Genomic DNA, 24,445 nt, shown 5'->3' with positions numbered 1-24,445 from the left:
AAGACAATGACGACTGTGCTCCGTCTCCGAGGCCGAGGCCGACCACCTTGCAATAAGTTGGATGTTTTTGTTAATTGATTAAATTGGTTTTAACATATATTTTGATGTTTAATTGATGAAATTGCTATGAAATTGGGGACACTGGAGTTAGGGTTTAAATTCTGTTAATGTGAATTGGGTTTAGATTTAGGGTTTTGATTCTGTTAATGTGAAATTGGGTTTATGTTTAAGGTTTGGATTTTGTTGATTGATAAATTTAGATTAGAGTTAGATTCTATTGCTGTAAAATTGGAATTAGAGTTTGGATTCTTAATTTTTTTATTGTAAAATTGGATCATAATACTGAAATTTTTGGAAAATTGTTGTTGTTTACTGAATTTTTTTTCTTTTCAAAATTTTTTCTTATTTGTTTCCTCAATTCCTCCAAACTCCGCGGATATCCTAATATCTGGTGGAACGGGGGAGGGACGGGGGAGGGTTTCTGGAGGCAGGAGGCAGGGGGCATGTTCCCGCCTCCACGGAAACCCGTTGCCATCCTATGTACAGGTTAAATTAATTTTAAAGATAAAAAGATAAATTCAAAAAATTGTGTTTTATATTTGTATTTAAATTCAGATTTTTCTTACTATATTTAAATATTAATAAACCCCAAACATATACATGATAAATGAATATTATTTTCGTACAATAAAAAAAAAATAGACATACATAACATTAAATAGTTGCACATAGCTATAAAGTTATGGGTTTAATTGCTAGTAATAACCTATTGTTAATTTTATAAATAATTGTCCCTTGTAAAATATACATTATATTATCACCAGGTAAGCAATTTGAAATTAAAATTTTTAAAATGAAAATTATTCCTAAAAATAATGTTATGATATTTATATAGATCTAATATATTTAAAGTTTTAGTATCATGTATGCATTAATAAAAAGAATTTAGACCATTTTTAAAGTTAGGATAATCTCATTAATTATATATATATATATATATATATATATATATATATATATATAAATAAAGTCTTGACTCGTGACATTATATTTTTGAAAAATTATACAATCATTCTTATATGTCAAAATAACTGTTTTTTAATCTGTTAGATTCATTTAAAAAAATAATATATTCAAATAATTATTTTGTTTAAATATACTAACTTTTTAATAAAATTAAAAAATAAAATAGATACTTATATTAAAAAAAGAAATATTAAATATCAAATAATTTTTAGACAAAATAAATTTAAAAATAAAAAATGTAAATATAGATAAAATAAAAAATTTCAAATATAAAAAAATTCATTAGAAAAAGAAGTTGACTAAATTAATGAAAACTTTTATTTAAAATAAAAAATATAAAAATTTAATAAATTACAAATCATCTTAAATTTTTTTATACGTAAAGAGAATAAATAAAATGGTTAAATATATACAAATTGATATAAGAAAAACATGACATTTTAATAGATGCATATCCATTTGTTAATTAGTAAATAAGTTTGTGTAGTATTAGACAAATTAGCCCATTAACTGCAAGCCATAGCTATATATAGCATGGTGTCACGGTAAGTTTTAGAAGGTTAGATTTAATAGTGTTTGTATAATTTTTTAAAGTGTTTGAGAATATTTTAGATGATTTTAGAACGTTTTAAAATGTTTTAAAAGATTCCAGAAATCTTAGAAGGTTCTAGAAGACTCTAGAAGGTTATAGAATAATCTAAAAGAGTTTAGATGTATATAAAAGCATGAAGAGTAGTATGAAATAATTTAGAAGTATTTAGAAAATTGTAGTAGAATAGATATTTGTAATGAAAATTTTGGATGATTAATTTAGATTATTAATTAGATTTAATCCTAACCATCTATTAAGGAGGTGGATGGCTATAAATAAGAGGTAAGAGTTAAAATTTGAGTATTAAATTATTTGTAACAAATACTTGAGTAATAAATTTTTTTTTCTACTAAAATTTTTTTTTTGTGTTCTCATATTTCTTGTTAAATATTAAGAATTAAACTGATTTGATTTTAATTCAAGAGATTTAATAAATTTAAATATTGGTACAATAACGTTAAAGTGTATACAAAACCGTGACAGTGGGTTGCCTTAAAAACTTTTTCAACATAAAATAACAAAACTGATGGTCAATGTTGTGTCAGTAGACTCCGTACCATTCGATCTTTTTACGTATTGTTCCAAGGATGTTTTGGGTATTACATTACCTGCTGCATAACAAATGTTTTCCCAGCTATTATTTTGTACATGACATAGCAGTATTTCAATAAAGTGGATGGAATATGTGAAAATTTTTCGATACTATATATATATGAAATTAAATAACGCAAGCGTTAATTAATTATATTATTAATTGTTCATAAATGATATTATTGAGTTCAAGTGTTGTAAGCAGTGCTACGAAACTTCTTGAGGGCGCAAGCCCTAAGGATATTAAGCATGCCATGGTTACTAGTGCACCTAGGAGTCTTGAACTGGCTCAAAGCAGCCCCATTAGCAATGAAGTTGTCCAGAATCTTCTTGAATGTTCCCCTCTCCACAATGCAAAGCTCAAGGGGCCCTATTGACTTGGTCTTTCTAGAAACCACGTAACCGTGATCGGCAAACGACGCGTCCATCTCGGTGCAACACGCCTCTAACAAACTGTCCTCGGCGTAACCGTCGATCTCCCAGAAGATCACGTAATGGCCGGGTTCGTTGGAGACATGAGCGTAGCTGGTGAAGTCAACAAGCTCAGCTTTCTTTGCTCTGTTCAGAAGTTGTGACCCTCTCTCTACTACTAATTGGAGGTCCTTCTCTGTGTTCTTGTCTATGTTTACAGTTAGAATTAACTTCCTTCTGCATACGAAGTTCAGTTTTGGGATCCCGTTGTGGAATCCTGCCACCTCTACCACATCTCCTAATCTGCACCTGTATAGTCCTAAAAGAGAAAAAACAGTTATTATTTCACAAATAAAAGATTTTTATGGCTAATACTTTTTTTTTTCATATATTTAAATTAATATTAGTTGATTCTCTTTTCTTTTACACTAAAGATATATCCCATAGTATTTTCCTAAAATTTATATCTATATGAAATTTTGTGTGTTTTACAATAATTATAAAAAAATAAATTTTAACTAGTCAACATTAATTAACATTTTAAAAAATTTAAAGTTTAGGATTAAAATTCAAAATGTAATAAAACTTAAAAATATTAATTAATATAATTTAAGAAAAAGTTAATTCTCTAAATGCACTCATATAATAAATGTTCTATTCAAATATCAAAAGTTAGTAGGCTAATAGTTTCAGTCCTACATGTTACATTCTATGATGGTTATTATTATTATTATTGAAAAACATATTTAGTTTCTACAATATCCGATCCATATAATTGTAATATTTTTTTCTATTTAAAATTTCTCATGTCTTAAATTTTTAAGAAGAAATACGATACTACCTCTAAGGAATGAGAGGGCGGCAAAATAAATAACAAACTAGAGTGGTCAACCCTAGAAACTAATAGAGTCTACAGATGAAAACATCATGACAGTTGTGGGGTTATTATTATTCTGAGTCATACTACAGTTAACAAATTTTGAAGCGCAATTATGGAGCTTGCCATGTATATCCTTGTCAGAAAGGACAGATGAAATGATAGCTACATTACATCAAAGTCATTAATAATCAAAGTAACGAACAGAAACCAAGCACAAGACTCAATGGTCACTACAGTAGTACAGATGAAACGTGGGTTGTCTACTATAGCTAGTCTACACTCTACACACAACATATATATAAGATAGAAATTAGAAATTAAATAACTAATGGAAATTTGTTATTTGTTAAATAAGTAAACTACAATAATATATAATAGTGGTAGAAACATAACACACATCGGCCAAGTACGTAGCAAAATTATGACCACTTATTATTATTGGTGTGATGCCCACTAGCCATTTTTTGTGTGCATTTCAATAATTAATGTTTCCACGTATTGCGATATATTGGGACCAACTTTGTTAAAGATTTTTGGCAAAATATGCAGCTAGATTGCATTGTCGACTGGGGTCTCCCCATTCAAGAAAAAACTGACGGTTATATTAGCTTAGATTAGAAATGACCCATCAATGTTGCAAAATTATTGAAACATTATTGTTAGGAGATAACGTTTCTAACATACACTAGGCGTTATTTTGTTGAGGACAGTGGGCTCAAATGGGGCTTACCTAATAATGATGAATAGTTTACAGATTGGGTAGCTAAAAAGCATTCACTTGGTCTTTATTGGCCAAAACAGATAAAAGTCAAAACTCAAAAAGTACAATATATATATAGTCATATACTCATATATAATGTGTAAGAAATTGTGCTGTACTCATATTTCATCAACTATTATTCATAGTTGTTACTGGTGAAAAAAACGCTTGTTATTTTTTATGTGGGAGAGAGAGAAGAGTATAACAAGAAGATGTGAGCAGAAGTGTGTTTTACATTGGTATGGAATGTACAAATCGGATGCACCGATTTGTTTGTTTTATTTTTTTTTTCAAACTAACAATCACAAATCGGACGGTCCGATTTGTGAATTCGAAAATAAAAAAATTTTTAATGTTGAAATCGGACCGTCCGATTTTTATTTTAAAAAATAAAAAAAATAAAAAATGCAAAACGGACTCTCCGATTTGTAGCTTATTTTTTTCTCCAAACAAATCGGACCCTCCGATTTGTAATTTATTTTTCTCTTCAAACAAATCGGACCGTCCGATTTGAATAAAACACCATATCAAAAAAAAAATACCTAATCTTCCAATAATAATGTATTACACATATATTTAAACAATATAAAAAAAAATTAGCCAGAAAAAAAGGGCCAGGCGACTTTTAGGAATTTGTGGATTAGCCTATATTTGATTTGATTTGGTCAAATAAAAAATATGTTTAAATTTAAATTATTTTAAAAGTTTAAATTTTTTAATTTAATAAATCAAATTCAAATTTATAAAATAATCTGTTTAGTCTGTTATGGTCTACATATGGTAAAATATATAAATACATAAGTTTATTATAATTTATTATATTAAAAATATAATAATAAGAGTTTAAATTTATATCATTTATTTTATTTAAAGATTTTTATTCATTAGACTATTTATATCTTTAATTACATATATATTTTTTAAAATATATTTAATATTTTTCATTTTACTTGATTATTTATTTATTATTTTATTATTTATTTAAATTATCAATTTTTTTAAAAAGTTTTAAATCAAGCTGAGTTTGTGAACAGACCATACTTAATATTTAGTAAATAGTCTATATTATAGGTCTAGTTATATGATAGAGATAAAGTGACATATTAGACATTTAATATATTCAAATAATGTATTATGTAAATATATTAAAAGTTTAATATAATATTTTATCTAAATTAATATTTTTTAAAAGAGTATTAACTTGAGTTCACATATCCATTAATAATATTTATTTATTTTTCGATGCTATTAATAATAATATTTTGAGAGTTAAAAGACACTTTGCATAGTGCAACGTTGTATTGTTGCCTAACAAAAGTCTCTTTTTTTTTTTTTCCGAAATAAAGTGGGTTGCTCATTAACTTTTGAGTCTCACTATTTGTTCAATAACCTTTCTTGTTTTGTATTATATTAAAGAAAATTGATATTGATACTTCTATTTTGATGTCATTTTCTTTTTTATAAATTTATGTAAATATATAATACAAAAAATTATGTATATGTAAAGTGATATTATAAAAAATAGGAGTAACGCCATTACCTAGAGTAATTTTAGTTAGTATGCCGATCAATTAGTTAGACAGATATTAAATATATTCAATTATTCCTTAAATAATAAACAATCAACCAAAACTTGATGAAATTAGGGGCTAATTTTTTTTTTTAATATTGGTCAACGTGTTACACTAGGTCATTTGACTTCAAGTGAGTTTTATTTTGCTATGGAAACATTTTTTTTTACTTTTCAAAAGACATGTTTTGTCTAAAATTTTTTTAATTAATTAAAAAAACGTAATTGTTTCTATATTTTTTTTAATTATTAAAATAATAAACGGCATCGCTATTTTGTTATTTTTAACAAATTTATAAAAATTAAAGTTATGACACCCTCACAGTTTGGTACAACACATATAATAAGTCATTTTGGGGGATAACATCCATCTGAATATAATATTACCAAAAAAAAGTTCGAAATTAGATAGTTTGAGAAACATATACTACTCTATTTATTTTAAAACAAAAATTATTTTGAAAAGAATTAATATATTAAAAGGTCATTGTATTTAGACAAAACAATTCTTTAAGGAAATATTCTCTTTGTTAAAAAAAAAAGTTATATAGATAAAAAATAAATTTATCATATGAACAACGAAGGATATGATTGATAGATAAAAAATATTTTTTTGTTAACAAAATTTATATGAATAATGAAAGATAGAATTGGTAAATAGAAAATAAATTTTCTCAATTAATGGTCAAATAAAAAAAATGAATGCAAAAACCAAAATTTTAATTTCGCTTAAATGTCGGTTAGACTACAATATCACGTTTGAGTTTTGAGGGAGAAAAAATAACCAAACAAAAAAACTTCTAAAAGAACTGAAAGTGAGTTTGATGCTCCAACAAACTCTAAACTAAACATACTCTATATATATATACTTTGTTTTAGAATGACATTTTTATATAACATTTATTTATAAATTAATATATCTAAACATAATTTGTATTTAATTGTGTATTAGAGACCTACTATGAATATAATGGTAGAAGGGAAAGAAGGATGTGTTACCGGTGAAAGTTGTAAGGACAATTTCATACTCTTGTCCTGCTTTAACCTGAGAAAGTGGAATTGGCTTGTCTTCAATAAAATCATCAGCAACAATTGATCTGTAATCTTCTTGCTTATTATGTCTATAAAGTGGAATGAACTCAAAGTAAGAGAAAGTAGGAACAACGGTGAATGTTACTTTCTCTGGTGGCAAACTTGGATCCACATTAACCCCAATCCAACTCTCAGTTGACCCATAATCAGCACTAACCTATAATTAATACAAATTATTAGTATCAAATATGGTACGACGACATGTAAATAAAACAACAAAGTAGTATTAAAATTAACGGCTAAAACGGCTGAAAGACTAGTATTTTTGAAATATTTAAAGATTTTTCTAAAGTATTTATTTGTGCATTAAATATAGACACTAACCAAAGGTAATCCATTTGCATAATGCCTAAGCTTTGTCACATAAGGTAGCATAGACCCTGTCATTATTGAATAAACATACTTAGCATTTGGCCAAAGCTTTGGAATCAAACCAAACCAATCCACCAATTCTAGCTCCTTGCAAATATTTTCCAATTTTGATGCCAAAATTGGGTTTGGACCAATGATTTCCAAAACTGCCTTTCTCATCTTTGGCAACTTAATTCGCGAGCTAAGCGAGCCGGATCTAATATCGTTGCATATCTCACACCAAAGCTCCTGGAAGCTGCGAAATGCTTGGATTATGCTGTAGACAAAAGCAGAGGTTATAAATTCGACTTGGTCGGAGAAGAAGAGGCCGAGGAGGAGGTGGCAGTATGTCGATTGCTTGTAGTCCCCGCCGGAAATTACTTCGGCCGGGCTACAAGTGAAAGATTTTGTTTGTTCTTGTTTGATCTTGAACTCTTCACTTGCATAGTAGTGTGTTGTGGCTGTTCCTACCGTTAGGCCTCCTTTTGTTTTGAACGTGTTGCTGCTGTATATGAATTCAAGAATCTTTCCTCCTTCTCTTATGGGATAAACCCTGTTAAAATTACACATTACACCGTCAAAACAATGATATATATGCCACATTGGATGGAAAGAAGCTAGATGTCTATGAATTTTTCTTTTTTTTGGCTTTAATAGATCTGCTTTTTAATTTAACATTGCCTCTAATCATTGAGAGAAGACACAGGGCAAATGATAATATCAGTTCTATTTTGATAATGTCGTTTATTTTTTCTACAAATTTATATATAATACAATATAAAAAAAATTATGTGAGAAGTAACATAAATAAGGATAGGAGTGACATTATCATATATCTCAAGATAAAAATATAAAATATTAAAGTATGTTTAGAATTAGGTATAAACTATGATACTTATAGTTATATCAGAATACAAATTTTTTATACATTTATTTTTTTCAATAGTGAAAATAATAATTTTTTAATCTCTAATCTGTGTGCTATTTTTACTATCTAAACATTTTAATATAATATTGATATAGCTTTATAAGTGTTATTTTATATTGCGATTTGGATGAAAATATTAGATGATGAATACAATAGAGAAATAAATACAATAACCTAAAATTTTATCAAATGAAAATTATATTTAAAAAAATAGATCCAAGGAAATCTATCTTAATACTAAACAACACTATTTCTATCATAAAAAATTATATATAATTCACTAAAACAAATTCTTAGAGGTAAACAAAAGATATACAAATACAATCATAATATCAATATTGACATGGGACGTACAAAAAATTTGAAATCTATACTGTATATAACAGAAATATAAAAAGATTAGTACACAACTTTTTTTGCTAAAATATTTTTTATTACATATAATTTAGCAACAATATTTTTTTTTTTTTTGCTATTTCAAATATTTAAACACAAGACCTCTTAATAAAATTCTAAAATATTTATCATTTTAACTAATTTTAATTTGTTTCTATTATTTTTATATACATTTAATAAATAAAAGTGTGATCAATAAATATACTAGTACCTAGGGTTAGGAGTGAGTCAAGCCAACTTATGAGCCAGTTCGAGCTCAACTCATTAATAGCTCGATAAGCTGAACTCGTGAGTTGGTGAGCCGGGCTTAAACTTAGAATTGAACTCATAAAATAAAAGAGCCGAGTTTGAGTCTAATATTATATATATACATATGAAATAGTAATATATATAATTTTGATGTAGGACATAAATAAAAAATTTATAATTTATTAAAAGATAAAGAATATATAAAATTGGTCTTTTTAAATGTTTTTTAAAATGTATAAGTTATATTTCTATTATTTGAACTAACTCGTGAGTTCGAGTCAGCTCGTGAGCTTTCGTGGAGCCGAGTTTGAGCTTAAGAAATATGTTCGATTGTTAATGAGTCGAGCCGTGAGCCAAGGTCAATTTTCGTGAGCCGGGCGTGAGCTTGGTCTAGCTCAGCTCACTTCCAACCCTACTAGTACCCATAAAAAAACGTTTCAGGTATACTATAGTTTTAAGTGTTTTAGTATTTTAATTCTATATATTTTATTTTATGATTAGGATCAATAATTAAATGACTGAAACACATAGAACCACACTTTAAATGCTTGCTATAGGTTATTCAATTCATGAAATGGGAATAGGAACACAGGGAACATTTAGAGGCATACCTTGATCTGTATGCTGCTGCTAAGGTGAAAATTTGAAGGGTAGTTTGTGCACTATGGCGGGTAAAAGGTACGACTTCTGCCTTCCCTCTGTAGTACCAGAACTGCAAAATTAAATAATAATACTTATTATTATTATTATTGAAGAAAATCCAGAAGTGCAGGAGATTCTTTCGTATATTAATTATATCACAAGAGAAAAGAAAAATTAAATAAATATTTGACCAAATTAAAAAGAAAAACAAAAGAAGAAGAAAAAGTAGGCCATCGTCAAAATATACATAATAATCATCATGCATGACAAGACTGCTAAGATTAATTAATTAGTACTTTTAACATGGACTTTTTATATTAAGTTGTGGTAGTTGTCATTAATACAAGAACAACCTAAGCTGGAAATAAAATTTATGGCCTCTATTGAATATTGTGGAATATTCCTGTGAAATGAAAATAAACGGAAAGAGATTAATTAAGAAAGTAATTATTACCTTAGGGAAAGAGTGGTAATAGGTTGTTGGGTGAGTAAAGGATTAGTGTCCCCATCTGCAATCCTTTGGATAAAAGGCTCAAAATCTGCATGAGAAGAAATTGGAACCACAGAAGTGAAAAGTGATTCCAATGCAGATGAATCCATTTCTTGGATGTTGTGATACCCCAACCATTTCTTCACATACTCAGCACCATGGTTCTGTTTCAGAATCTGGGATAGTATCTCTTTCTGAACAGAACCACCCTTCTGTGACACTTGTTCAAACCACTCAATTACTTCATCACTAGTACAACCATTCACAATAGCACAGCCATGTCCATGGCCATTGCCATTGTTCATTTTTGGTTCCATCAAAGTTTCTTGTCGCTGTGGCATTAGGGAGCTGAGGATGTTATGTGTAGGAATTGAAGGGTATTGTACGGTTCTGTGTAACACTATAAGCCTAACTATGGATCTATATATATACACATACACATTGAAATAAAGGTAATGGATATAGCTATGAAAAGTTATTAGTGAGAGAAGAACCACAAAGATTGGAAGAGTACCCACTTGTTCATGAAATATCCCTTTACTACTTCTATAGGCCCTAAACAGGGCATTTATTATTATTATTATTAGAGATATAACAATTTGTGCCTTTTTCAGTTTTTTTTTATCATTTTAAAATTAAAAAAAAAATATCATAATCAGAATTTTTATGACAAAAACTCTAAAATAGTAAAATTTCAATTCTTATTATTTCTTAAAAGAAAAAAATTGACATAAAGCAAAGGAATCATGACATTATTATTATTAACCTGATTCTGCACAAGCTGCATCAATGAATGGTTATTACAATAGATATAGACCACAAGAATTGGCGTTACGTTATCATTATTTAGGTATTGATAATCAGCTTATAAAAATGTTAACGTATCTGTAAATTGTGAATCGAATTTAAAGATAGATATTATAAATTAAGTATTTGAGTATGTACGGACCACGTCAAAATTAAAAAGATATAATAAAATTAGCTATGGATTATATGAATATAAAACCAATTATATTATAGAAACATGTATTCAGTAGTGTTTATGCAAAAAATTGATTGTACTGTTGTAAAAAATATTTATTATGTTATGACAAATTTAATTATTTTTAGTGATATATTTAATTATTTTAATATTTATTATTTTATTAAAAATATATAAAAACTAATTAATAAAATACACTAATAAGGATCATGTGGGGAATTCGGTAATAATGTCTATATGGACCAAAATACAGGTGATCCCTCTTTCCCTCCAATTTATTGTGAGCCACCATTTGAAATGAGCCCATATATATTCTTAGATATTTTTTCAATGAGTATCAGAGATCTATACATGTTTAAAGTTATATTCATGTGTATACAAGGTGGAATCTTTAATTTTTAATTAATAAAATTCTGTTTATCGATAATTAATAAAATTCTGTTTATCGATAAAAAGAAAAAGGATTATCAATAATTTTTTTTAATGCAAAAAATAACTAAAATTATTGAGATATAAGCTATGTTTATTTATAAGCATGAGACACTGAGATAAAGAGAGACACAGAGACGTAAAATTATGTTTGACAGATGAGATACATAAAATTATGTTTAGTAGATGACATATAGACAGAAATATTGTGTTTAAAGACATTCAATTAGTGTATTTTGTATCAATCCTGATAAAAAAAATACATAAATACCAATAAAAGACACAATTTATTTTTAATTTTTTTTTTATTATTTTTATTAATTTTTATAATTATTTTTTTTTCAAATTTTTTAATAAAAAAATATAATAAATTAAACTTTTATAATTTATTTTAATTTATTACCAAATAAAATATAAAAACACTAATTTTATATTTTTATTTTTATGTATTATTTTTAATATTTTATTTTGTCCTCTTCTCAAAACTAAATTCGGTCTAAATTCATCACCATTCAGGTACTTTGACTGAAAAGTTATATCTAAGATTAATTCAAGCATGAGCTAAAAAAGAACTACCACAAAAAATTGGGTGGCAAATATAATGGCTCAAGTCGTCTATCATAAACTATAATTTTCCTGAAAAATAAAAAATAAAAAACATAAGCTAATAATGGAATATGTCAAAAGCCCTCCATTATCAGAAAGTACAATAAGAGGGAAAGAAAAAATATACAATGACAAAAGAGTTTCCTGCAATTTTACGTATATTATAAAAGATTTTTTTATTATCTTGTATTATCTTTTTTTTTTTTTTTTTTGGTATAGATTATCTTATATTATCTGTTACATATGTATCATGTAATATTCGTTTTTGTAATGCTCATTTGTTTGGATGAAAAATACAACAAAAAACAAATAAGACGGATAGCACAATTTGGACGCGTTATAAGAACGGCCAAATCTGAGTATGTCCAAATTCCATGACCAAATTTTGCTATCAAACAACCCCAATGCTTTAAAAAAAAAAAAAAAAAGTGGTGGTGGAAAAGCAGGAGTGATGGTGGTGAAAACTGAAAAGAGAAGAATAAATAGAAGATGGTGAGGGAAGGATAATTGAGCAAAAGAAGGAAAAAAAAAGTTGGATTTGGATGATAGAATGTAAATAGAATTGTTTACCATAAACCTCCAATCAAAATAGTTTCAGCAGGTTAACTTAGGCACTAGTCAAAGTTAGTTATCACATCAGTTCATGTTTTTGGAATCAATTCAGTTGCATTTGTTAGCAATCAGTTCAATTAGTGATTTGTGTAGGTTCACTCTTGTGTTTCTTATTATGAGAAATGGGAACATATAATCATAATCCTTGAATTAGAAACAAAAGTTAAGCTTAACAATCAAGAATTAAATGCTTTTTTAATATTTTAGTTACTCTTTTACTAATATATTGTGTTTATAAAAAAATATATGTATATTATATCGCCAGATTTACATATACTATTGATAGATAATATGTTATATATTATATTCTTAGTATGTTTTATATCATATATATGCTAATTGCCTAATATTATATTTTTATGTTATATGTTATATGCGTTGACAACGTGTTATATATTGTAAAGCTATGTGAAGAACATCATTCTCTCTGGTTTATTTAGTACAAAGTTGAAGACATGTTGCAGAAATGTGAGAGAATGAATTATTTCAATCTGAATATTCATCATATGTATTATGAATTGTGTTAAAGAAGAATGTTAGAGGGTCAGTAAAAATTTATTGTTTTTGGCCAATAATTAATTATTAATATTTAAAAATATAGGTTAAAAATATGTTGATAAATTATTAAATTAAAAATTTAGATTGATGACTAAAATTGATAAACAAAAATAATAAATTCTTCTGATTTTTTAGCATATATCTTGTATTAACCATTTACAAAGAATATGAGTTTATATAGTATATAATTATACATGGTTAACAGATTTTGTTATTGTGGATAAGACTCTAAATAACATGATAATTAACTTATCCAATTATGCTAATGACTGACATTAGCTAATACATGGACTTTTTTAACTCTTTTCTAGTAAGTCATACCAAGTTACCAACTCCCTTTACATACATCCTTAAAACTTAAAAGTGTGTCTATATCACACTAAAATTAGAATTGATTTGATTATAAAATGAAAATTTTCTTTTAGAATAGACAAAAAATAAGAATTAAACTTATTTGTAAATCATATGGTGTGTTAGATATATAAAAAGTCATTTTTACACATTTTAAGTATTTAGTATATCAATATAAAAGAGGAGTTAGAAACAGGAAAAAATCCGGTCACGGTTTGGTCAACGACGATGGCGGTGGTTCGATCACCAACAATGGTGACACCGTGACAGTTCGATCACCGACAGCAACAATTATTGGTGGTGGTAAAAAATTGTATGATAAATAAAAAAAAATATAAAATCAAATTATTATATCAATTTATAAATCGAATCAATTCTTATTTTACATAATTAATTTTTATTTTAAATAAAATTAAATTAATTCTAAAATATTTTACTCCAAATACATCCTATTAGATGCCCATTTTCTGCAGAAGCATTACTAGTCACTGGAATATCATCTACATAGTAAGTTAGTTATTACTTCTACCCTAAGTAATGGAGTATTCTTGCTCACTTTTACCCCCCTCTCTCTCTCTCTCTCTCTTAAAACTCATGGTTATTCTCAGAATAGATTTTAATTCAATATTGAATTTGTCAAAGTCAACGAGGGAAAGATGGTTCGTAAAGATGTTTGCTGCGTATCTGATCCACTAATGAACTGGCAGAGACGGACAAGCCCCTGTTTCAACCCTTACCAAAGTTGCTGTTGTGGTTGATGTAGGTTTTATTTTATATGAAGGGGAATGTTCTTGTAGTTGGCAAATTTTGTTTGCTGTTATTTGTTGTTTATTTTTCCATATTTTTTTTATTGATTATGATGATAATTGTGATATGTTAATGGTGGCGATAGTTAAAAAAACTCTGTTAGGGAGATAATGATAAATCTAAACAATGTGAATAATAGGTTGTATATTTAACCTAAATATATATAAAAAATAAAAAATACTTCATAAATTATCTAAATTAGAAAATTCATTCAGTTATTTAAAAAAAAAATAACCATCTCAAATCCTAATTTATTAAAGTATTTCATTCTAATATCATCTTCTTTTTCAATAGGCTACCACTTCCACCTTTATCAATAATCATCTCATTTCACCGTCGTTGCTTGGCTTGCCACACGCCACCACCAACGTCGCTAACCCATAGTGAAAATAACCATCCATTTAAGGATAAAAATAATCATCCGCATACCTAATAAATTGAACATCCAACAATTTTTAATTATATATAACTAAATCCAATCAAACTAAAATAATCATCCACATAAAAATTAAAATAACCATCCGCATACTTACTAAAATGACCATAGACTGAAATTAAAGTAGAAGAAGAAGGAGATAAATGAACACAAGAAGCAACCATGATCAAGCTCTCGTAGCCGCGTACGTCCCTGTATGTTGATCAGATCTATCGCGGATGGTGACGCTGGAACGGTGAACGTAGTGGTCTGCGGGGGAGGCTGCACAGCCGACGGTGGATGGGTAACACAAAGTAGGCTGTCCGGAGCTGGTGCGGCGTGATCGGAGGTACCACAATCCACCAGCCGACGTCTTCCCCCACCGGTGTAGCGCCATCCTCGCCGGCTCAAGGTCATACTCAATGAGCCTCATTCCTTTCCCAACACCGTTGATAACTGCTTTCCCTCCAGGGTGCCCGCAAAAATGTTCTATCCTCACCTTGAAATTCAACCCTCCACCATTAAGAACGTTATTTATCACCAAGCTTCCCTTCTTCGTCTTATTCTTGTTTCAAAGAAAAATCTCAAAAACTCTTAAAGTTTCACTTTTCTTAACCAGGAAGAATTTGACTCAAGTGAGACTGCAACGGTGAGAAGAGATATTAGAGATTGGAAAAAAACGATGATATTAGGAGTAACTGTCTAAAGTGGGAATGAATTTAACTGCAAATCTTAATTTTTCAAATTTTAAAATTTAAAAATTAGATAATTAATTAAAAAATATAAATTTTAATTTGTAATTTTTTTAATTTTAAACTATTATTCACATTATTCATTATTCATAGATTCTATTATTTTTTCATACTTTCTCTAGTTAAAATGAGGAGATATTAAAGGTGGTAGTAATGATTGTAGAGCTGGGAAATAGATGGCAGTGTCAATAGAGCCAATGGTGGCAACACCGACTTTATTATTGATGGTGGTGTTTTAACTGTGAGGTAAGAGAAAGATGAAGAGAAGGATAAATTTGACAAGAAAAGATTGATCTATTGGATTTTTAATGGATTTGAATGACAATGGTATATTGAATCTATATTCAAAATGTTTGGGATAAAATTGATATAAATTAAATATTAAAAATATTTTTAAAATTTATTAAAAACACTAAAAACAAAATATATATTTTATTCTTTTAAAATTATCCATAAACACTACTTAATCATGATGGTATTTGTTGAATAACATGAAGTAAAATGAATTACTTATCAATTATCATCCAAGGATCAAGAATAGTATTACTTTGTGAATTTAATTTTGATGCATTGTCATTAAAAATAATAATAGATATGGTAGGATAGGGTATGGATCTAACTATAATTCTATTCACAGGTTAAGTTTTTTACATAAACTCAATTCTATTCTACTCGCAGGTTGAAAATATCTCAACTCTAACCCTACCTATTTTCAACTTGCAGGTATCTAATCCTATCCCCAGGTTACTAAAAATATGCAATATTATTATATAAATTGATAAACATGCGAATTAAAAATTTCAACACAAACAATACAATCATCCCACAAATAACACAATCATCTCATAAATAACATAAAACACCATATGCTTAATTTTATATAAAAGTCTTTACTAAAATTAATAACACAAACACAAATAAAATCAATGTAAATCTATGAGCATTTTATTTAATATAATTTTATATTTATATATCACTAAAATAGAACGGCCTTTTATATATATAAAAAAAGACGTATTAAAGAAAAATTGATGATTTTGACTTAGTGATTAAAATTTTCTTGAACCAAGTGAGAGGCCTTGTCTTTAGTTCAATATTCACCTAAAATATATTTTTATATAAATATATAACATATACATATATAGGATGTGAGACTCTATCTGGCTGTTGGGGTACATTAAAATTAAACTTCTATTTCATTTATACAACTACATTCATTACTTTATTTAGCTAACTATATATATAATTCCATATAATTTGATGTATTTAAACAAGATGGTCCATCTTGTTATGCTTGGATTTTTATTTCGAATCTGATAAGAACGTCACTTAAGCTTGTATTATAATTTTATTTCGAAAAGTAAATACGAATCCTCTTAAATAACAAATCTAAGAACTTTGCACAAAATGCTTATAGAATGAAATAACCAAGCTTTTATCAATAATAGAAAAATTTACAAGTTGTTAAAAATAACAATGATTTAGATGAAACTTGTAAAGGAATGAGATCCAACAGTAGATTACAGTAAAATTTGGGAATTGAAAATAGCTTAAAACTAGGAGCAAAAAATGAAATGGAATTGAAAAATGGAACTATTGGTACGAATTTTAACTTTTAAAAAAATTTGACTATGATTCATAAAAGTTAGAATAAGGTCGACGGCTCAGATATTCAGCTATAAAAAACTCACTTTCGACTACGAGAGGAATGTCGAAGTCGAGAGATTAGCGATTCGAGATAAGTCAAGAATTGGAGTCGAAACTAGATACACCACGTGGTTAAATGTCAACACGATGCAAGAATATAGGATTTGGAGACCAAGGCAAGATAGAATGTGCGTGGGAGTCACTATGAAGATTCTTCAAAGTCAAGGCACAATCGTAGCCTAAGAAAAAGGAGGAATTGGGTCGTGGCCTGAGAAAAAAAAGAAGAATTGGATCGTGGTCAAGATTCTTCAAGAGCAAGTCTATCTTTAAGATTTATAAATAGAAGAAGTTTAGAAGAAAAAAGAGGGATTTCAATCAAAAACACTAGATCATCGCATAAAATTCTGCAAGAATTCCTAGTCTCAGCGCTACGGAAGATTATAGAGTGCATGTGTATGTGAGTGTTAGGAGCCAAATTTATTTTAATTATCTTTCAATTTTCTTTCTTTTAATTTCTTTGTTTTAAATATTTCATTGTTATTCATTCTTCTGTTAATTTTCATTTCACTTTTACATTTTCATTTGTTCAAAATTTCCTTTTATTTCTTTCACACATTTTCATTTATTTGTTATAATTTGCCACTAATAATTCGACATAGTTCTCTTTGACAAAAATACTAAGTAATTTTTGGATTGAACTCACTTTTTTTAGAAGAGTCGTATCTACTTCTCGAATTAAGATATTGATACAAGCTCAATTCGACACCTTATCGAAATTACTAAAATTCGAGTGAAACAGGAACAAAAAGTAAAAAAAAAATGTAAACAAAAAAGAAAGAAAGAAAAATAATAATCACTTCGAATATTCACATGTCCTTACACTCTATTGCTTTCACCTTGTTAGTGTAACCTCAGAACTCTTTAGAATGTGTGTGTTTGTGAGTTGCCAAATGAAAGTCCTTTTCCTGAGTTTGTCCTGTATTTCTAAATGAGCACCCAAGTTTGAAATTGTTTACTTGATGGCAAGCACTTCTACCCAAGTTCTTGGTAAAAATGGTTTTTCTTGGATGTAAAGCTCTTCAACACACGTTTTGGATTTCTTTCACTAGTCCACATTGCTTTGTGCTCAAGTTTTGGAATTTAAGCACGTTTTTCTTTTAGTCTTTATCCCTTTTTTTTATTCGATTCACTAGCCGTAAATTTTGTGAAAAATTTAGCTAAATTTTTTGGTTTTGACCTTCAATGCTGCTTCTCCTCAATTGATATCTTCTTCTCTACAAGAGTAGTATTATTTTGACTCTCATGCTTTATTTGTCCCTCGTGTAGAAAGCTTTTTCATGTTACTTTCCCAATTTTCTAATTTCCATTCTTTCATAAAGAGGTTATGAAGTCTTATTACTTTTTCTTTTTGACACTCAATGTTTTTCTTAAGTAAGTTATTTTTTCGAATAAATTTTATGATATCTATTATTTGGTATTTAAATTTTGTCAAACTTATTTTTTATAACAAATTTTAAATATTTTAAATTTATTATTATTATATTTTTAAATTAAATATTAATTTTTATTTTTTTTTTCAAATTAGACACCATCTTTTAAGTATAATAGCATTTTTCTTTGACTTCTTAACTTTGAATTCATTCACTTACAAGATGGAAAGAACCCTTCTTACTTCTTGATCTTACTCAAATTTCCTCAACTTTTTGCTAGGTTGTAAATATTTCGCACCAACAAACCTAAATCAATTTTAGGAGGTCTATATTGAGTTAAATTTACACATTAAAGTGATAATCCTAAATTGAATTAAGATAAAATATTTAATCATAAGCTTAAATAAATCAAACGTGTCCATTTGATAGTCGTTATGCATAATAATATTATGGGTTAATCTGTCATTAGATGGATTTTAATATTCTCCTATTGTCAATAAATTTTGTTATTCTATTAAAACGAAACCATCATAACTCGACATGTTTAAGCTATGAGCTTAAACCAGGCTAAAGGTTGCACGTTTATTTATCCATGAGCTTGTGAAGACCGAAGAGAGGATGGTTTTTCATTAAAAAAGTATAGAAGAAAAACGTTTTTTTTAAATAACGTAAATAATACGTAAAAAAAAAGAGTTAATTTTAATTTTAAAATTTTAATTTGAATTAATTAGGTTTATTCATGTTTAGTGGGTCTAAGATGTAGCCATTGTTCACATTATTCACAATTTTTATTGTCTACCTAGCAGAATTGATATATTTATTCAGCGTCTAATTAGATATGTTAGGTATCATGTATGATGTGAGTTATTATTTCCACTACAAGAAAACCAGGCTTTTGCCACGCTTTTAAAGCGTAGCAAAAAGTAAAAAAAAAATGTAGCGATATCTTTTTGCCACGCTTTTTGAGCTATCAACATGCTTTTGAAAGGGTCACATCTGTAAGCGTGTCGATTGCTCTATCGCCATGCTTTTCTCAATCTATTAATACACCTTTTCTGTTGTCACGCTTTTATCTATTGTCACGCTTACAAGCGTGGCCATATGCATAACCCTATAAGCACACTTTCTTAAACGTACCTAGATGTGAACTATGGCCACGCTTTTTAAATCCTGAACCTATTGCCATGCTTTTAAAGCGTGGCTACATCCTTATCAAATTTTTTTTTAAAAAAAAATATGTTTTAGATAAAAAAAAATAGATTTTTCTAACAAAAATTGATTTTCATACAAAATAAATATAGTATATTGTTACTTATATCAGATTAAAGAGATTACAGTGGTAATAGAGCAAGAAGTTTCCATAGCAAAAAATTAAGAGTAAAATTAAGATTAGGAACAAGAATGTTATAACTAAATTAGTAAAGTCTGGGTATGTTAGAGAAGTTCATAGTAATATAGTATATTAGTATCATATGGTTTCTTTGATCATAGGGGATAGTCCGAAAAGCAAGAGAAACTACTTTTAAGATAGAAGAGCATTCAGAAGAGCTCCCTGTTTAACATATAAATGACCTCAATATATTCTATTAACTTCATGTCACATAAAACTGTATATCATACAGTGCACAACATTATGGAAGGAAGGAAGTTTCAGAAACAGAACAACTGACCCAGATTGGAAACCGTCTTCACTGCTCCAACACATATTTCACATATCCTACCAACTTTGAGGACAACTGTATGCAATTCATACGTTAAAAATATCCAGAGTTATAATAGGCAAAAAAAGAGTTGTTCTTGCCTGAATGTTCCGAGGTATGAGTCGTCTCAAAGTGAGGGTTGCCGAGCTTTTCAGCTAATATGTGACACACGTCGGTGATAGGCAGAACGACGGGGTGGGGACCTGCAAAAGACACTCCGATGCCCAAGTCAATAAGTATTCTAATGAGCTTAAACTTCTTTAGAAATTGTACATACCTCATAGATCTTTTCAGACTGTTCTTTATAGTTTGGAGAATGGGAGTAGCCGAATAATAACGTCTTCAAGATGAGTTAATGGCCTATCCAACATTATGGAATAAGGATCGGTTACGATATTATATTTAAATCCTCGGTTACACTGCCGAGCTATAACTGCATAACTGACATGTACTGGTCATATCAGAGCCCCAAGCTTGGCCTGGTTTTGGTGAGACAGGTTGAGCTTTCTTTGGACCGAGTTATAGCTCGGCAAGGGGAGCCCCCAGATCAACATGGCTCAACGTTCTTGTAGATTGTTTGTACCTGAAAAGACTAGAAATTTTAAATTATATTGGGATTAAAAAACCTTAAATGCTGGTGCAAGTTCCAAAGCAATTTCTTAACCGTTGATTGAATGGGACCTTTAATGGTTTGTGATTAATCAATGGAACTGAACGGTTTTATTAAATGAAAGTTTAAAGTTATTTTTAGTTTTTGGAAGGATTGGAAACACGCTTCCTGCTTTAACTAGCGTCATTCCAAAGACTCAAGGGAAGACAACATGAGTAAGAGAGGTGAGTGAAAATCCCTTCTCCGTTTAGTTTTCTAAGTTTCATTGCTTGTTTTAGTTCTTTGAAAAGATGGGTGAGAAAAAGTTGAAAGCTTTATCTAAGATCAACGATGATGATTGTTACGACTGGGTTGATGATGATGTTAGAATATGCGCTTCCCTTTTTTCTGATAAAGAGAGTGTTAGTAAGGTTAATGTAGGTAGGGTGGTCAGGCCTGGTTTTCATTTGGAATTACTGCCATGCAACCGGTCTGATTGTGTTTTTCATAGAAAAAAGGATTTCGAAAGCTTCTTTATGTATAGTTCTGTGCTGGAAGAACTACATGTGAGGTTACCATTTACGGATTTCGAATGTGATGTTTTAACACAAATGAATTGTGCACCCTCCCAGCTCCATCCTAATGGCTGGGCGTTTTTGAAATGTTTTCAAGTTGTAACCCAATTTCTCGAAATAGAACCTGAACTGCAACTTTTCTTTTCACTTTTTCAAGCCAAAGGAGTTTGGAAAGTTTTGTGGGTTAACCTAAACAGTACTCCTGGATTTGCTGTTTTTAAGCTCTATAAGTCTTCTTTCAAAGATTTCAATGAGATGTTCTTGAAGGTGAAGTCAGTAGACGAAGATTTTCCGTTTTATCTTGATGAGAACTTAGGAGAGAAGTTCCCTTTATACTGGTGTTGTCAGCCCCAGCATATATTAGGTACCGAGCTTATAGCTCCTCGGAATGAATGTATAATGGCATACCTAGTGGAGATGGTTGATAAGGGTGGCTTGCTTTCTATGTCTGAGTTACTTCCATGGGAAGAGAACAAGTTGTCTATCTTAGAATATTTTGGTGAGATGGCTATATAATAGATTAGATTGGTACTGTAATTTTCATTTAACTGATGAGTATATATATAATTTTGCAGCTGGTAAATATCCAGGGGTGTCAGCATCAAGCCTTAGAGCGCGTTTCAGAAACAAAAATTTTGAGGGATCTTCCTCAAATCCTAACAAGATGGAGGGTGGGGCTGAAGTTAACCAGCCAGCACCTAGGAAGAAGGGCATTGTTTTAAAAAAGAGAAAATCAGATGCTATTAACTTAGACGAGGAAAAAAAGGGTATTCAGCTTGACGAGCTAGTGAACTTTACTAACAAGCAAGAGAAATTGTATAGCTTTGATGGTGATGGAGATGGGTCGTCAGTTTGGGACAAAAAATTTCTGTCCAACATCGTTGCCGACGAGGTTGTCCAAGCTTCATCGGACATATCCAGAATTGAAGAAGCTGGGGATGTAGAGGTTGATCAGTTTCTACAGGTTTGTGTTGACAAGACTCTATATACTTGATGAAAATTTTCTTACTACTTATGCAAAAATATAATTGTAGGTTCTAGGTTTTCATCTAGCTAGCATAGGACGTTGTCAATAAAAAAGGCACAGAAAGTTATTACTACAATTGACCGAGGAAATTCGGCTAAAAGAACAACTAGAGAAAAAGGAGGCATATCTGTCTGAATTAGAAAAGAAGTTGTCCTCGGTGGAGGAGGAGATGAAACTGATGAAAGAAAGTCATGAGAAAGAAGCGGAAGCTTGGAAAAAGAAAAAGGATGAAATCACAAATTTGAATAGTAAAATTGCTGAAGCTACCTCGAAGATGAAAGAGATGGAAAATACTCGAGAGGCTGATATCTTGGATGCTGTTGCTGAGGGCTTTGAACGTGCTATTACTCAAGCAAAACATTTTGCTCTAGATTCTGACTTTTTTGCTATGGATCCAAGTAAGGTGATCCATGATGGTCAGCTGGTGGATGATGAGGAAGTAGCTGAAGAAGGTGATGATAACTTGGCAGATTAAACTGTACGAAGAAGTGATCTGTTGTTTTCATTTTGTGTTTTGCTCACTGTCTGAATTTGGGACTTTTATAATTTCTGGAACTGTTTAATTTGTAATATGTAGTCAGACTATGCTAGCTTTGCTAGAAACTGTTGTTTTGAACGTTTTGTGTTCAATTGAGTTTAGGCGTTATGTATGCCTAAGTATTGATTCCCTTACTAATGAGGGTTTGATGAAGTATATTGATCGTATTAAGCAATGATTAGCTTAACATTTTACAGGAGATAAGCCTTTGCTGGAAATAATAACACTTTTAGTTAGAAAGTTTTTTTTTTTTTTGGTGACTCACAGCCACAGGTTTAGTTGAAGATGTTGTTATTGAGAGATAAACTCTTGCATGAGTAGCTGTAAGTAATGAATATACTAGAACATAGTAGAATGCATGTATTCATCATAATACCTTTACAAAAAAAGTTTCAAAATGGCTAGCCTCGTTAAAACCTTCTCGGGCAAAACCCTCTTAGGGAAAAATCTCGAGGTAGGAAAAAGAGTACTAGCATTTCTTGTGATTAACTGTAGTAGCGCTTTAAAGAGCTAATATTCCATGTGCTGGGCACTTTGGTGCCTTCCAGTGTTTCTAGTCGATAAGCTCCTCGGCCGACAACTTCATATATTCTGAAAGGTCCCTCCCACTTTGCAGCAAGTTTTCCATGAGAGGGTGATTTTTTGGCATCCTCGGTTTTCCTTAACACCAAATCTCCCGCGTCAAAAGATCGGAAACGTACTTTCTTGTTGTGTCTTCGAGCCAGTTGCTGTTGTAATGCTTCATGATGCGCAGAAGCCATGTTTCGTATTTCTTCTATTAAGTCAAGCTCGGCTAGTCGGGCTTGATTAGAATCTTCGGCTTGTGTCCTCAGGGAGTGTTGTGAAATCTCAATAGGTATCATGGCCTCAGAGCCGTATACCAGACAAAATGGCGTTTCCTTAGTTGTTGAGTGTACTGTGGTGTTATATCCCCGAAGGACCTCAGGAATAAGCTCGGCCCAAAGGCCCTTAACGTTGTTTGAGTTTTTTCCTCAGAGCTTGCAGGAGGACCTTGTTGGCGGCCTCAGCTAATCCATTTGACTGTGGATGCTCAACCGATGAGAAGTGCTGCTTTATGTTCAAATTCTGCAAAAAGGTCTTGAACTTATGGTCGGTAAACCGGCGACCATTGTCAGTAATAATATGACGAAGTATACCAAATCGGAAAATTATATGCTTCCAGACAAATGATATCATTTGGGAAAATGTTATCTTTGCCAAAGGCTGGGCTTCTACCCATTTAGAGAAATAATCAATTCCCACAATTAAAAATTTTACCTGACCTAGAGCAGTGGGGAAAGGTCTGAGAATGTCAAGCCCCCACTGATTGAATGGCCAGCTTACCTCTGAGTGATGGAGGTTTTCGGCTGGTACGTTGATAACCGGAGCATGTTTCTGGCAACTGTCGCAACTTTTGACTTTTTGTCGGCAGTCTTCCCATATCGTCAG

General features: G+C 29.7%; 2 protein-coding genes and 1 long non-coding RNA gene across 3 annotated transcripts; all 3 read right to left on the bottom strand.

The window, feature by feature from the left end:
* Nucleotides 1-2,302: 2,302 nt before the first annotated feature.
* LOC112737627 (indole-3-acetic acid-amido synthetase GH3.10-like) lies at nucleotides 2,303-10,536 on the bottom strand. Its single transcript, XM_025787602.2, is given in 6 exon segments — nucleotides 2,303-2,939; nucleotides 6,830-7,079; nucleotides 7,247-7,826; nucleotides 9,458-9,530; nucleotides 9,533-9,558; nucleotides 9,943-10,536. Coding segments are annotated over 6 exon segments (1,848 nt in total). The 5' UTR covers nucleotides 10,320-10,536; the 3' UTR covers nucleotides 2,303-2,397.
* Nucleotides 10,537-14,452: 3,916 nt separating this feature from the next.
* LOC140178115 (uncharacterized) lies at nucleotides 14,453-15,371 on the bottom strand. Its single transcript, XR_011870358.1, has 2 exons — nucleotides 14,857-15,371; nucleotides 14,453-14,752 (listed from the first exon to the last, which is right to left on the bottom strand). It is a non-coding gene; the product is annotated as an uncharacterized lncRNA (long non-coding RNA).
* An 8,110-nt stretch (nucleotides 15,372-23,481) lies between these two features.
* Nucleotides 23,482-23,859, bottom strand: LOC140177482 (uncharacterized). Its single transcript, XM_072210595.1, has one exon. The coding sequence runs from the start codon at nucleotides 23,857-23,859 to the stop codon at nucleotides 23,482-23,484; it is 378 nt and encodes a 125-aa protein (XP_072066696.1).
* Between the last annotated feature and the right edge of the window lie 586 nt (nucleotides 23,860-24,445).

Source organism: Arachis hypogaea, chromosome 13 (genome assembly GCF_003086295.3).
Source record: "Arachis hypogaea cultivar Tifrunner chromosome 13, arahy.Tifrunner.gnm2.J5K5, whole genome shotgun sequence".
NCBI lineage: Eukaryota > Viridiplantae > Streptophyta > Magnoliopsida > Fabales > Fabaceae > Arachis > Arachis hypogaea.
The sequence above is the reverse complement of the archived record's forward strand: the minus strand, read 5'-3'. Positions and strand labels throughout refer to the sequence as shown.

Coding starts and splice junctions, on each gene's coding strand:
- LOC140177482 (XM_072210595.1), bottom strand. CDS start 23,859: ATGATACCTATTGAGATTTCACAACACTCCCTGAGGACACAAGCCGAA.